At 35.5% G+C, this 15,033-nt stretch overlaps 1 protein-coding gene across 1 annotated transcript in view; it reads left to right on the top strand.

Moving 5' to 3' along the window:
* LOC142354291 (cornifelin homolog A-like) overlaps positions 1-11,838 on the top strand; it is a 12,641-nt gene extending 803 nt beyond the window's left edge. The window contains exons 2-3 of the mRNA XM_075406555.1: positions 7,807-7,907; positions 11,617-11,838. Of these exons, the coding sequence (XP_075262670.1) occupies positions 7,807-7,907; positions 11,617-11,766 (251 nt within the window). The 3' untranslated portion in view covers positions 11,767-11,838. The remainder of the gene's footprint in view (positions 1-7,806; positions 7,908-11,616) is intronic.
* The last annotated feature ends 3,195 nt before the right edge of the window (positions 11,839-15,033 follow it).

Below are 15,033 nucleotides of genomic sequence, written 5' to 3'. Positions count from 1 at the left end.
GTATTTGCGTAAAACAATACCCTGCAAAAAGTTGAAGGAGAAAACGTGATACTTTTTTTAACAAAACTGAAACCAAAAAACTCAGAAAGTTTTAATGAGAAACACCACAAAAGAGAGTTCTTCTAAAAATTGCAGCTAAGAGTTAAATATTATAAGAGAGACAATTAATGCAAGATTCACGTCGTCATGAGCTTTTTACACTCTATACAGATAACCATCAACATTTCAAGTAAAACCATTTGAACAGAATTAGTTTTTTTGCGCAACTATCAAAATTGTACAGAATGTGCAAGCAAAAATTTTGTCATAAAACTTCGATCAAAAATAACAATAGCTTCATTTTGTTTCACCGAGTAGCTTAGCTTTAACATTTCCCTATCGAAATGAAACCATTTTTTTAATAAAAAATTTAAGGTCTATTCAAGAACTATGCATTTTCCATCAAATCAGAGAAAAATTTGAAAAGATCATGAGAAAATTAATAAATAATTATTCCAATTTTCGGGATTTTTTGGGTTGTTGGAAATTGATGCTAGTAGTGCTATTTGGTTAGATATTTATTACCATTATATCTTCGGTAGGAAAAAACAAAAGCGGTAAATTTAAAAGTTCCCTGGAAAATTGAACCGATTTCATCCTTTGATGTCGGAGAAAAAAGATTAGAAATTTTTATACTCGTTTAAAATACTTTTTGACTATTCAACTTTCAACTAGTTTTCAATTTTCAAACCTAATAACTAATATTTCAGATAAAAGATATCAGATATCAGGTATCGGGAACTCAATGAGATAGCAATTAGATTTCAAATGAATACATTAAATTAAAATTCAAAATATACTAGTTACCAATAAAACACACATCTGCTATCACAAACATTAAAGATTGCTGTTTTAAAAGTTTCTAACTTAAGATCTCACAAACAGAGTTAGAGATATTTTGTCAAATTAACGAGTTTCAGATTTACAAGAGGCACTGAAATTTAACCTTAGCTTTTATCCAAGAGAACAAAATTTTGAAACGAATGGAATTTTAATTAAAAATGAGGTTACATCAATTACAGCAAACTGCACGATAAATTGAATGTTCGTTTCAATGTATCAACATTTGGAATAATATCAAATTGCGCTTTAATCATGAAAAGCTTCTATATGTCTTTGCGGTTTTCAGAACCAATAATATGCATTAGCTTTGTTTTTTGTTTTTCTGTGTCTTAAACTTTAATGACATGTGTCAAAAGTGTGTCGTTTTTCATTTTAATGAATTTCTTGAAACCTAATGTTGTGAGTGCATTCATCGTTAATTGACACATGTTGTGATCTAATGTAATTCAGGAATTCTAAAAACTGCCTCTCAATCTCGGACTGCTTGAGAAAAATAGAAAAAGGTTACTTTTATACTATCTCATAAAACTGCAAGATCAGTTACCAGATTAAATGCTTCGTGGAATTTTGAAGGTCAGACAAGTTACACATGGAAACAAATCTTCACTGTCGAAATGGGAAAACAACTTTTTAGGTCTTTAATTTTTAATTTCAAAGTTTAGAAAAACCTTCCTAATCTTCTCTCGACCAATATGTTTCACATATCAAGTTTTCAATATAATATTAGAGTTTCCCCGCAGTTGGTAAAAAGGTAATTGAATTTAACCAAAACAAGTTGAATTGCACTTTATGGTCAACACTGAAGATAAATATAAAGATATAATAATATTTTGAAATTTTCTATTTTGCTGCTTTATTTTTATTTAAAGAAAAGAAATTAAATTAATATTCAATGAAATTGTAGGAAGTTTAATTTTGAAAAGCTTCGAAATTCTCAAAATTGCAATAATATAAAAATAGAACCTGCAAGAGGACGTGGAAAAATTTTACCATTTCGGATGCACAAGTTTTGTTTAGATTTGAAACTTTTCACTGCTCAAGGGTCATACAAAGCGAAGTAAAACGCTATTTTATTTGTATACTGATTTTACTGCATCTATTTTATGTGTTAGAATTTTGATTCGAGTTGAAGACTTAAACTTAGTATTATTAGAAAGTTTAGCTTACCAAATTAATCTGACAGAGGTAAATTGACTCAAGTTACCAATACTGATATAAATGAATCTTCAAGAAATGGTGCTGTGAATCAATACTCAGTTCAAACTGATGATTCTAGATAATCATTATTAGAGTTAGATTAATTGATGAAAAAACTTCCCAGCTTGTATTAAATGATTATGATATCTCCGGAAGTATGAATGAATTCTTAGAAAAGTGCAAATGCGTTCCATTTATGGTTCCCTTTGCGACTGATTTGCAGAAGCACAAACCATATTGGGTAACGCTTGCGACCCCCACTATAAATCATGATGCTAAGATTAGTTTTGTATCTTGACTTTTTCACACTGATAATGGGTATAAATACAGCTGATTTTTGAGTCCTTTTTAATCCCCAAAATCAAATCATCATCTTGATCTAATAATCAGATCTCTCCTGTAAATCTCTAAATTTTACTGTAAAATATCATTCTTGTTATTGTCTCATTTTGAGAAATTAGTTTTTTCTACTTAGTTAAAAAGGCTTTATCTTCCACTTGTGAAAACCCATAACCCAACAGGTTGTGGGCCCAGCAATTTTCTAAGTCTTAAAACTAATTTCTAAAACAAAACTAATTTGTTGTTGACAGTCATAATCCTTTTGTGCTTATTACCTTTTCTTTTCACAACTGTTTTGCCTGCTCAACCAACAACGGATCAACAGACAGTGAAGCGGCTGACCTACACATGAAAGGCACAGGACTTTCCAATCTGGAGCAAAAGATGGCACCACACATTGTTCCGTTTCTCCTTTATGTCTGCAACTTCCTTCTCATATGCATCCTTCAGCACCTAGTGGTTCTTCTTTTCATCATTGCTCGCCCCATTGGCCACTGGTGCAGGCTTGTTGGGTTGCTCCTCTGTCCCAAGTAGTGATTTGTAGAGTCCCTTCGTCTGCATCATTGCCACAAATCTATTAATAATAATAATATTTTTATTAAAAGATTTGTGGCAATGATGCAGACGAAGGGACTCTACAAATCACTACTTGGGACAGAGGAGCAACCCAACAAGCCTGCACCAGTGGCCAATGGGGCGAGCAATGATGAAAAGAAGAACCACTAGGTGCTGAAGGATGCATATGAGAAGGAAGTTGCAGACATAAAGGAGAAACGGAACAATGTGTGGTGCCATCTGGCACTGACTCTAGATGCAACAACCCTCATGCTGATGACACAAGACTGTGTTGGAGATGACGGCATTGGAGATGGAGCAAAGGCTTGGAAGCTTTTGCAAGAGAGATTTCAGAGTGTGGAGACGCCGACAGTGGTGACTTTGGTGGCACAGCTTGCTCGACTGCAGCTCGAGGATGCTGAGGATTTGGTAATCTTCTTCATCAGAGGACCGGAGTTGCTCACAAGGCTACAAGAAACAGGGGAAGCAGTCTCAGAGACCCTCTTCAACGCCTTTTCCTCAATGGTCTGCCAATGAGGTATAAAAGTTTTGTTATACAGGAAAGCTTTAACCCGGCAACGAACTTCACAGAGTTGAGGAAAAGGCTGCAGAACTTGCATGAGAGTACAGCACAGAGGCACAAGGGATAAAGTAGTTCAGTGGCACTGGCAGTGAAGCGCAATTTCAGGAAAGGACCCAAGAAAAAAAACAAACTGCTTTGTGTGTGGGATCCCTGGACACTTTGCCAAGGACTGCAGGAGGAAGGAGACAGCACAATGCACAAAATGTGGTGACAATGTACACCTAGACAGGGCGTGCAAGAGACAAAGAGATGGAGGCCAGGAGGAGTCAATGGCAATGTGTCCAACATTGGCTTGACCAAACGATGAATACTGAGCAGCTCTTACCCAGTGGAAGACAGCAGGCATGCTAGTGGACAGTGGTTGTATAGATCACATAGTGACGAACATCCATGCTTTCCTGGACCTTGTGCCCATTCAATCAGTGGTCAGAAATCCCAACGGAGAGGCTTCCAGACTGGTGGGCAGAGGCTGTGTGGGACATAGCTTCACTTTCGAAAAAGGAAACAGCTGCATGAAACTCCAGAAGGGAATTCGGGTAAAACTAACACCAGAAAATATTGAATTTTAATTACCATGCAGCGTTCTAGAATTCAAGATGAGTTCCAAAAGCGTGAAACTTCACAGTGCAAGGAAGTGGCACAGACAATTGGGTCATTTGAACCAAGCGGATGTGGTCAAGAATGCACCAGAGACAGTGGGGGAACTCGATGATGTAGGCAATGTGTGCGCATTGGCCAAGATCACAGAGAGTCCATTACCAAGAGTGGCAGAAACCCAAGCAGAAAAGAAGCTGGAGAGGGTGTTCACAGACGTGTTGGGACCTTTCTGAGTAGAGTCACTGTCAGGGTTCCGGTTCTGCATTGTGTTTGCAGACCAGTACACGAAGTTTGAGTTTGTGGACTTGATTAAGGCAAAGAGTGAAGCTCTTGCCAGCCTTGCCAGCCCAAGAAGCTGAGCCAAGACAATGCGAAGGAGTTTCTCTCAGAGCAGTTTAAAGCATACTGCTTAGATGCAGGCACTCTACAGGAGAACACCATTCTACAGACCACAACAGAATGGGTTAGCTGAGAGGTGCAACAGGGCACTGCTGGAGACGGCAAGATGTTTGCTCATTGACTCAGGACTTCCCAAGATGATGTGGGGAGCAGCAATTCATCACGCAACAAAGATCAGGAACTTGGTTGTGAGACGAAGAGAAGAAAAATGACCAGCAGAGCTGATGCGAGGTATAAAACCTAAGCTTTCAATTAGTAAATTATCTATTTTCGGTTGCACAGTCTTCATGAGGAAGCGGGACAGAGATTTCAGCAAACTTGAACCCAAGGCACTGGAAGGAAAGCTTGTGACAACACAGAGACGCCTGACCTACTAGATGAGGGGTCACAGCAACTGGTGATCTGGCACCCAGATGATGGTCATCAAGAAGATGGCAACAAAGAGGAGCAGGGCACATCTACTGCAATAAAGGAAGAGTGGCATGACGCAGAGAGCATGAACACTCAAGAAACGACACTGAGACCAGATGGCTCAGATGTTGAGGAAGCAGCACTGGATGAAGAATCTACTGCAACAAGAGGGAGTCTCAGAGACTCTGAGTCACTGGAAGACAAAGAAACGGAGGACTTCTCACAGACAGTTGGCTTCTTTGAAGAGGCACTGGAGCAAGCGGACAGGGCAGAGCGCAGACTAGGGACACGAGCAAGGAATGTTCCGCAATTTTTTGGAGAAGTCAGGACCCATCTTGCTGTGACTGAGGGTAACTATGTAGAACACAAAACAGTCTACGAAGCCAAGCAAGCTGACGTTTGGGACCAGTGGTACCAGGCAATGAATGACGAGGTTAAGGCACTCCAAGACAACGAGACTTGGGACCTAGTGAGACCACCTACAGACAGGGACGTCATAACGGGCAAATGGGTCTACAAAAAGAAATTGGGACCCAGTGTCAAGTCGACAAATACAAAGCACGCTATGTGGCGAAAGGCTTCAAACAAGTGGAAGGACTGGACTGCTTTGAGACGTTTGCGCCTACCTGTAAGCCAGAGACATTCAGGATTCTATTTCAGCTATCAGCATAGCAGGGCCATGTGATGCGTCAATTTGATGTCAACACTGCTTTCCTGCACTCACCAATCGAGGAAGATGTGTATCTGGAACAGCCGCAGGATTTTTTGTAAAACGCGGATCAGATGGGGAGAAGTTAGGATGTCGACGAAACAAATCAATTTATGGTTTGAAACGGGCTGCTAACAACTGGTACAAAGAGCTGGTAAACTTCCTACTGAGACAGGGGTTCACCAGAAGCTGGAAGGATCACTGCCTGTTCGCAAGATCAGAGGCAGAGGATCACACCTTCATCTTGGTCTGGGTTGACGACATCATAGTAGCATCAAGAAGTATGACAGTGATCTCCGGTGTCAAGAAGGCACTGGAGGCATTATTGCACAAGGAAGACAGAGGGAGACTACACTGGTTTCTGGGCCTTAGAATCAGACAAGAAGAGGGCAAAGTCACAGTTGACCAAGAACGCTACATAGAAACAATGCTTAAGCGGTTTCAAATGGATCAATGCAAACCCTCAAGAACTCCAGCTGATATAAATTTGAAACTTCAGACAGCACAGAACGGAGACGAGGAAGTGGATCAGAGGATCTACTGAAGCTTTGTTGGATGACTTCTTTATCTGGCCAAACAGACGAGGCCAGACATCATGTTCAGAGTCAACATTCTGTCCAGGCACATGAACACTGGCTATGCCGAAAACGACTTCTGCGATATCTTCAAGGTTCAAAAGTTTAAAAACTTAATTACACAAAAGAGGCTAGTTATGATTTAGTGGGAGAAAGTGATGCAGAATGGTCTGGAGATGTGAACGACAGAAAATCAACAAAGGGCTATTACTTCAACCTCAAGGGAGTTTCAGCTTGGGTGTCAAGAAGCAGCACTCAGCACGCAGCACTCAGCTTGGGTGTCAAGAAGCAGGCCACAGTTGCTATTTTTTCATCAGAAGCAGAATATCAGGGCTTGGCAGCAGCAGTTTAAAAGCACTCTACCTGAAACAACTTCTAGATGATTTAGGCATCCAACAGGAACGTCCAATAGCAATTGGAGAGGACAACCAAAGTTGTATCAGACTTTGCCAAAACGCAGTCATGCACAAGAGGAGCAAGCACATCGAGACAAAGTTTCACTTCATTTGGGACAAGACGGAGCATTTCGGACTATTTCAATTCATTACGTTCCTACAGACAAAATGGCAGCGGACATCTTCACAAAGTCCTTACCGTTCCAAAAGTGGAAACATTCAGAGCAGTTTAGATGGGAACAGACTCTACGCAATCAGCTCAAGTCTAAGTGGGTATGTTCGAATTATGATTTGAGTTGAAGACTTAAAATTAGTATTTTTTAGAAAGTTTAACGTACCAAATTAATCTGACAGAGGTAAATTGATTCAAGTCACCAATACTGATATAAATGAATCTTCAAGAAATGGTGCTGTGAATCAATCCTCGGTTCAAACTGATGATTCTAGATAACTATTATTAGAGTTAGATTAATTGATGTAAAATCTTCCCAGCATGTATTAAATGATTATGATATCTCCGGAAGTGTAAATGAATTCTCAGAAAAGTGCAAATGCATTCCATTTATGGTTCCCTTTGCGACTGATTTGCAGAAGCAAACCATATTGGGTAACCCTTGCGACCCCCACTATAAATCGTGGTGCTAAGATTAATTTTGTATCTTGAATTTTTCACACTGATATTGGGTATATATACAGCTGATTTTTGAGTCCTTTTTTTTCCCGAAAATCAAATCACCATCTTGATCTAATAATCAGATCTCTCCTGTAAATCTCTAAATTCTACTGTGATATATCATTCTTGTTATTCTCTCATTTTGAGAAATTAGTTTTTTCTACTTAGTTAAAAAGGCTTTATATTCCGCTTACGAAAACCCATAACCCAACATTATGTTTTTTTGTTTTTTAAAACCCCAAACTTTATATATTTTTTGTAAACAACTCTGTTTCTTTTGTAAACTGCTCAACCCTTGTTTAGAGGTTACTACTACATGCAGGGAGCTCAACTTGTCATCCTTTTCTATGATATACAGAAATATCAAACCTAGAGTTTTTTTTAATTTCAGAATAAATTCAAATTGACTGCTAATGCTTAACGTTAAGCCGGGCGTTCAAAAAACTATTTTGGACATCATGAACTCTCGATAAATTAATTTTCGTGAACAGGTAAAGTGGCGGAGGCGATTGGAGAGGAGTGTCTGCTGTACTTTATAGCCTTCTTCATCCCAATAGTTGGACTGTTATCGACTATCGTTCTTCGTAAAAAGGTACATCGCACCATTCCATTGACAATGTGAACAATTCATTATTCCTCGTATGATAGAAATTCTAATTTACTTCTCAACACGTGTTAGCGAAACTAAAAAAAACAGAGGAGCAGGATGTGATTTTACATAGGTGATTAGATGATTAGGTGATTATTAGCAGGATGCGATTTTAAATTTTGTAAACAATTTTAAATGTCTTTTTGCAACTTTTTCTTTCCGTTCAGTTTTCAAGATATAAAAATCTTACATTTTTTGAAAACAGATCTATCAGATTGTATTCATCTGCCAGATGACTGCTTTGGTCGCCTTTCTCTAAAATTGAAGCTATTAATGCACATCAAAAGGTCTGATTCATTATTTTGATAAATATTTTGTACATGTGTCATCATCAGCGTAATGTGAAAATTTGCGCGAATATCTAAAATTACAAAATTACATTAGAATTACATTAGTATTATATTTTACGTTTTGTTTTTATGAAGTTACTTTTCTGAATCTCTAAATTTTATTTCTTTAAAAGCATGAGAAGATAATTAGACGGTAGATGAATTATTAGGGTAAAATCAGTTTCCTGAGCTAACTTTTTCTCGCTCAACAAAAACCAGACATCATTTCACGATCAAATATTCGGATCTTTACCGTTTGTAAACCCCCCCCCCCCCCCCCCCCAGCTTAGTGGGTGCATATTATTTGCGCCCCCTCCCCCTAGATGCACGTGCAAAATTTTTACATAATGAATTACTATGTAATGGCACGTACTCTGTATCTGGTGGGCGCATAACATACTGGGGGGACACAAACGGAAAAGATCAGAAATTTTCCATAGTCATATGATTGCAACGCAACGAAGCAGCTCGCCTTGCTTTTGTACAAAAAAAATATTTTTTATCGAAAAAATGCACATATTAGTCTGAAAGTAGATCTACATATAATTAACAAGTATTTAAGTGGTTTTTTTCTGCAGTTAAAGAACGGTTCAGTTTTATAGAAATTTTTGTAATACGCGAACATTGTGAAACAATTAGAAAAAATTATACTATTTTCAGTATAATATCCAACACTCTAAACTTCCTTGATTTGATATGTGTGAAAAAGTTTGCATAAATTTTAGTCCTGCATTTGTATTTTACGGCAAACATTTTTTCCATAATACCTTGAAAAAGTTTATACATTTATGAATTGCAAATTTTTTTTAGCCCAATTGACAAGCGCATCTAAAATTCGTTGTAATGCATTATAAGGATTTTAACTATTCGAATTATTGGAGAAACGAAATTCTAAAGATACAATGTCCTTTTTTTGCTAAATCATTTCACCGAACGGCTCTCCCGCTGTTTTTATATTTTGACTAAAAATTACATCGAAAAATGAAGTTTCGAATTTTAACTTAATTTTATTGATTTATTTATAAAATGCATTCAAACGGACTGTCTTTAGCGTTGGCACAAAGAAGCTTCAATTAAGCTATATCAAATCTAAAGATTGAAATAGTTTGTTCAATATTACTACGTAAAAATGAGCATGTTAAACTGAATTTTGGTTGATTTGTCAAAATTATTCCTGAGCATGTATTGTATTTCTATGCGAGAATACCATCGAAAATTTTCTTAAGATGGTCAAATTAGGAATGATCAGTGAGTTCATGTGAAATTAGAACACCCTAAAGCTGATATAAAATGCTTCTGTATATGATAGTAAAAAATACCATGATTCGAAATATTTCAATAGCATTGTTATATTCTGGCAAAAATTATCCAGCACCATGTATTAACATTAGGATTATAAGCGTATGGGAGAACTAGTAACAGAAAACAAATTAGTTTTAAATTTTCATCGAAACTTAATGGTTTTGAATTTAGTCTTCACGATGAGCAATTCATTTCCACATCTAATAACTAAGATAGTGTTAGGTGGACCAATAAGAAAGAAAGTTTCTTTGGTGGTGAATTTCATAAATGAACTTCGCAATACTATTTGTGGATTAGGAAGATAATTAGCAGTTTTGCAATTGCCCATATTCACAAGAACAATTAAAATTTGGAATTTCGTGTCAAGTAATTAACATCAAATGTCAGGTATTAAAATCTTAGGCCATTTTTATGCTCAAAATCGTTTTATTAGTATGTTATTTGAACTTGCAAAATGTTTGCACAAAATGAATAGTGGTCACGAATTGTTGCCACTTGTTTCCAAATAACGACATCTTTGGAAATTTGACGTTTGTGGCATTTGCCTCGTAATGAGATAAATAATTAGCTTAGAAAAAGGAGAAAATTTTTTGAAGGTTTTAGAGGACAAAGATCATCCTTGTCATGTGTTTACAATGAGCATATTTGGAAAGTAAGATCTGGAAAACTATTTGAATTGTTCTCGATAGTTATAAAAATATTTTGAAGGTAGATTTCAAATTTAACAGACCAAAATTTGAACTAGTGAAATTATAATATGCTGACTACGTAGCAAGGGGATTAATCGGACAAAAATAGCAACACTCAGATGATTTACGCTTATCGTTAGACTTTATCGTGACTATTGATAATTTAACACTGTTTAACACAATTAATTGAGCATTGAATGTGTTCTCTGAGGTCAAAATATAAACATGCACAGAATTAGAGTAGTAGTTGATATAGTTTGTTTTTCTCTTGTTTCTCTCAGTAAAATTTATCTGGATACTGTTTATAATGCGTTTTCACCCCGGAAAAACTGTCGCATAAAGGAATACTTTTTGAGGAGTGTTCCAGTGATAAAGGAATAAGGCAAAAACGAGATGGCTGAAAAGCTTTTAGCAAAGGAACAATGAGAAAAATTGGAATTTTTTTCAACTATTTAACTTTTTTTTTACAAGAGTTTCAATGTAGGCAATTGTTTAAAATGGTCTACAACTCACAACTATTGATTTGAAAGGAATTGCAAAAAATTTACTTGTTTTGATTCCTCTCATCATGAAAATTACAAATTCAAAAATGAAACAAACAAGAATTTCAATATTATTATTTTTTAACCAAGCATATAAAGAACATTTAAAACAATGAGGTTATAAGTTTAAATATTTCAAAAGTAAAACACAGAAACGCAGAATTTAACAAAAATAATTATAACCTGTAAAATTAAGTTTAATTCCTGTTAAGTTTTTGTGTCTCTCCTACAAAAAAGGCTTTACATTAAGTTATATCTATATTTATTTTCCTCAAATTTTTCACATTCCTTGCATTTTTTCCGCTTAAACTGCATTCTTTTGTTTTCTCCAGAATCTTCTTTTTTCAGCAATCCCGCTCATTTTGATCAAATTTCCGCTCATTCCGGTCATCTCTCGCATTTTTTTAATCGGAAGTTGAGCGGACTGCTCGACTTCAGAACGCATCCTCTGTTATCAACAGTTCCAACAAAAAAAGCGATGATACCAGCAAAAAAGACAATAATCGACACTCCTTACTTAATTTACCGAAGGAAACTACAAAATCAATGAAACGGATGAAAATGACAATTTTCGGCACTTTTTTCAATAAATAACGACGAAAACGACAAAAACGACAACAATAGGCACTTATTACATAAATTGTCGACGATACAGACGAAAACGACGATAATCGACAGTACTTACATTTAAAAAAACGACGAAATCGACACAAACTGACGAAAGGGACGCTCCTGTCGTCGGTTTCATCGCTATTTCTCAACACGGGAACTCACATTTGGTATTTTATAGGTTCGTGAAAAGAAAGGAATCCACGGAGAGATAGGCTGGGATGCAATTGCTTCATTTTGTTGCACTCCTTGTGTTCTGTGTCAGGCAGCAAACGAAACAGATACAAATCTGATGGCTGCTGAACTCACACATACTATTGACAGAGTCTAATAACTGAGAAAAATTAAAAATCAATTGACGTGAATATACAGGATTAAAATCAAATTAACAGTTACAGAAAAAGTTTTTCCTAGATGAATACAAACTATATATTAGATTGAAACCGACCAATTTCCCTATATGAGGGTATGGGTATACTCGTTTGAAGTGGTATAGAAATATGTGACAACAATTGATTGTTTGGGGTGGGTACCCTCCCATACGTTAAGTTAAGTACACGGTCTCATCATACATTTGTGCCACTATTTCGGATCATAACTAAACAAAGATTGTTTAATTCAGCCCCTAGTATGGCTTATTCTGCCTCATAGTCAGGCTGTGTCGAATCATAAATCTTCTGCGACATCGGTAATGACTGTTACACTGTCCTTTTGCTTGATCTTATTTTGTTTTGATTGATTAATGACTTCTGATTTATTTTGATTTGCAAAAGTGGGTAAAACATAAAACCCGCAAATTCTACAAATCAAAATAAATCAGAAGTCATCAATCAATCAAAACAAAATAAGATCAAGCTATATCAAGCTAATATCTGCTAATGAGAAAGCTACTTTTTCCCCACAATAACTTTTATATTTCATTTCTATGAGCACAATGAAAAAGTTAGCTCAGATAACATATCAACATAGGCTGCAGGTTAAAACACTACAAAATGTCAAGCTTCTGACGAAAATGTTTGATTCTTTTAATTACACTTATTAATTTTTACTGGCCATTTTTCAGTGTCTTCTCAGTGGAATCATGGAAATTAAAGAATTTCGTAAAATATTTCCTATTGTCAGCTTCTTTTCCGAGCAGCTGATCAGGGCCAAAATACGGTTCAAAAATTTACAACCAGCTCGCTCTGTTTGTGTTTGTTCATGTGGGTTTACTTTCTGGTCGGTGCAACTTTTCAATTCATAGTCTCAAAAGTTTGCAATATCCCAACAAAAGGACGCGTTTATACGACTTTATACGTGTAGTGCAATCTAATTCCTACAATTCTAACGATGAGAAAATTTTTTCTATATTCTATGATCAGGGCGTTTTTGGCCGGACCGCCGTATGATTACTCTGTACGTTCCCCCTTAGTCGGCATCAGAACTGAATCAGAACATTTTTAGAATAATATTAACTTTCAGTACTGATTAGAGCATTTTCAGAACCGCTTCTGTATTGATTCTGAAACCTCTCTGAATCAGAGCAAAATTCAGAATCTATGTTCTCTGAATTTCTCTGAATCAGAAGAAAATTCGGAGTGCATTTCTGAATTAACTCTGAATCAAAATGAAAATCAGAAACTTTTCACAACACTGCAGGAAAGTACAAAAAATTTCCCATCGATTATTTAACCGTTATTCAAAGGCTTTTTGAAAAAAATTTTGTGGAAACATATTAAAACTAAGAAGACTTTTGGTACTTAGAACCGACTTCAATGCAGCTGTACGGATGCTTTGAGCTGTGAGTCTGCAAAAATTTGGCCAGAAAACATTTTTTTGAAAAATAATTGTCTATATTTAAAGACTTTGCTTTTTCTCTATAATCATTTTTAAAAGTAGGCTTTATTCGTGTTGTGAAATATTGTTTTTTCAGGTATTTTTGGCTTAAAATTAATTGCGTTTGCTATATGAAACCCGAATCTGCAAAAGATTGGGTCAGAATGCGTTTATTTGAAAAAAGTTGTAATTATTTAAAGAAGTTGCAATTTTCTCTATAATCATTTCTAGAAATAGGTTTTATTGGCATTGTAAAATATAGCACCTGGAAAAAGAATTGGCCAGAATACGTTTATTTGAGAAAAGTTGCCAATAATTAAAGAAGTTGCATTTTGTCTATAATCTCTTTTAAAAACAGGTTATACAGGTTTTGTGAAATATAGCAGTTCTCCGGCATTTTTGGTTCAACACCAGTTGTATGGGCTATGTAAAATGTGAATCTGCAAAAGAAAAGGTCAGATTACGTTTACTTAAAAAAGTTGTCATTATTTAAAGAAATTGCATTTTGTCTATTATCATTTTCAAAAATAGGTTTTACTGGTAATGTGAAATTTTGCAGTTTTCCGGCATTTTTGATTTAAAACCAGTGGTATTGGTTATGTTAACTGTGAATCTGCAAAAGAAAAAATCAGAATACGTTTATATTAAAAAAAATGGTCAATAATTAAAGAAGTTGCATTTTGTCTATTATCATTTTTAAAAATAGGTTTTATTGGTATTGTAAAGTATTGCAATTTCCCGGCATTTTTGTCTTAGAATGGGCTATTTCAGACAATCTTTGAGCTATATGGTAGTTATTCCCTAGTTTTGTCTTGATTTGATGTTTAATTATGTCATGTTTTTGTTTTGTAAAACTTTACAAGCTTGGTTTTTTACCATGCTATACCAGTGTTCCTATAGTTAGTTTCAGTAACTCCATCACTGTCGGTCCCCAGCCCGGAATGAAAAAAGTTAGGGTTTAAACCACACTTAGCATACTGGCAAATCTCGAAAAGTCAGTTTTAACATGACAAGAAAAAATTTCCGACGCCCTATTATATAAATTTCTTCAATTTCTACAGGTATTGTATGAATTTGCATTTTTTGATGACCTGAGAGCAAAAGCAATGGTAAAACCTAGCGTGGCTCACAAAAATAGTTATGAATTTACCCTAATTCAAAGAAAAATTAGAGTCTGATTCAGAGCCAGATTCAGAGTCTGAATCGGAGTCTGAATCAGAGAATTTCAGAGCCAAATGTGACATGAACAGACTCTGAATCAGTACTGAATTGTTTCTGAAAAACTTCTTGATTCAATACTGCATTACTCTGAAAGTTAGGTACGGGTATTACTTCCTCTATCTCCTCCAGGTAGTCTTACCCAGTAATAAACAAATCGTTATTTTAATAATGTCTCACTATTTTTATATTCAGGTCTGAGCAACACATAAGAATGAATTTGAAAACCAAACTTTGCTTTGAAAACCAAAATTTAAAATCTTTTTATTAAACAACGACGTTAAAGCATTTTCAGCTATGAATAGTTTCAGTTACATTCAGTTGACAATAATATGGCATCGCAAATTTTCTCAATATTGGATAATTTTTTAAAAGAAGTGAGAGAGCAAATTTCTTAATAATATCGGAAACACGGAAACCATTTTTTCAATTAAAATTCAAGGCCTGAAATGAAAATTTTAGAAACGTAAAATGAAAAAAAATAAAAGAGAACTTTAAAAACAAAAAGAAAACTGGACAATTTAATCGTTTGCAGTTAAAATTTTGTTATCATAAATGATTGAAT

This window comes from Convolutriloba macropyga, chromosome 15 (assembly GCF_964194025.1).
Source record: "Convolutriloba macropyga chromosome 15, txConMacr16.3, whole genome shotgun sequence".
Lineage (NCBI taxonomy): Eukaryota > Metazoa > Xenacoelomorpha > Acoela > Convolutidae > Convolutriloba > Convolutriloba macropyga.
The sequence above is the reverse complement of the archived record's forward strand: the minus strand, read 5'-3'. Positions and strand labels throughout refer to the sequence as shown.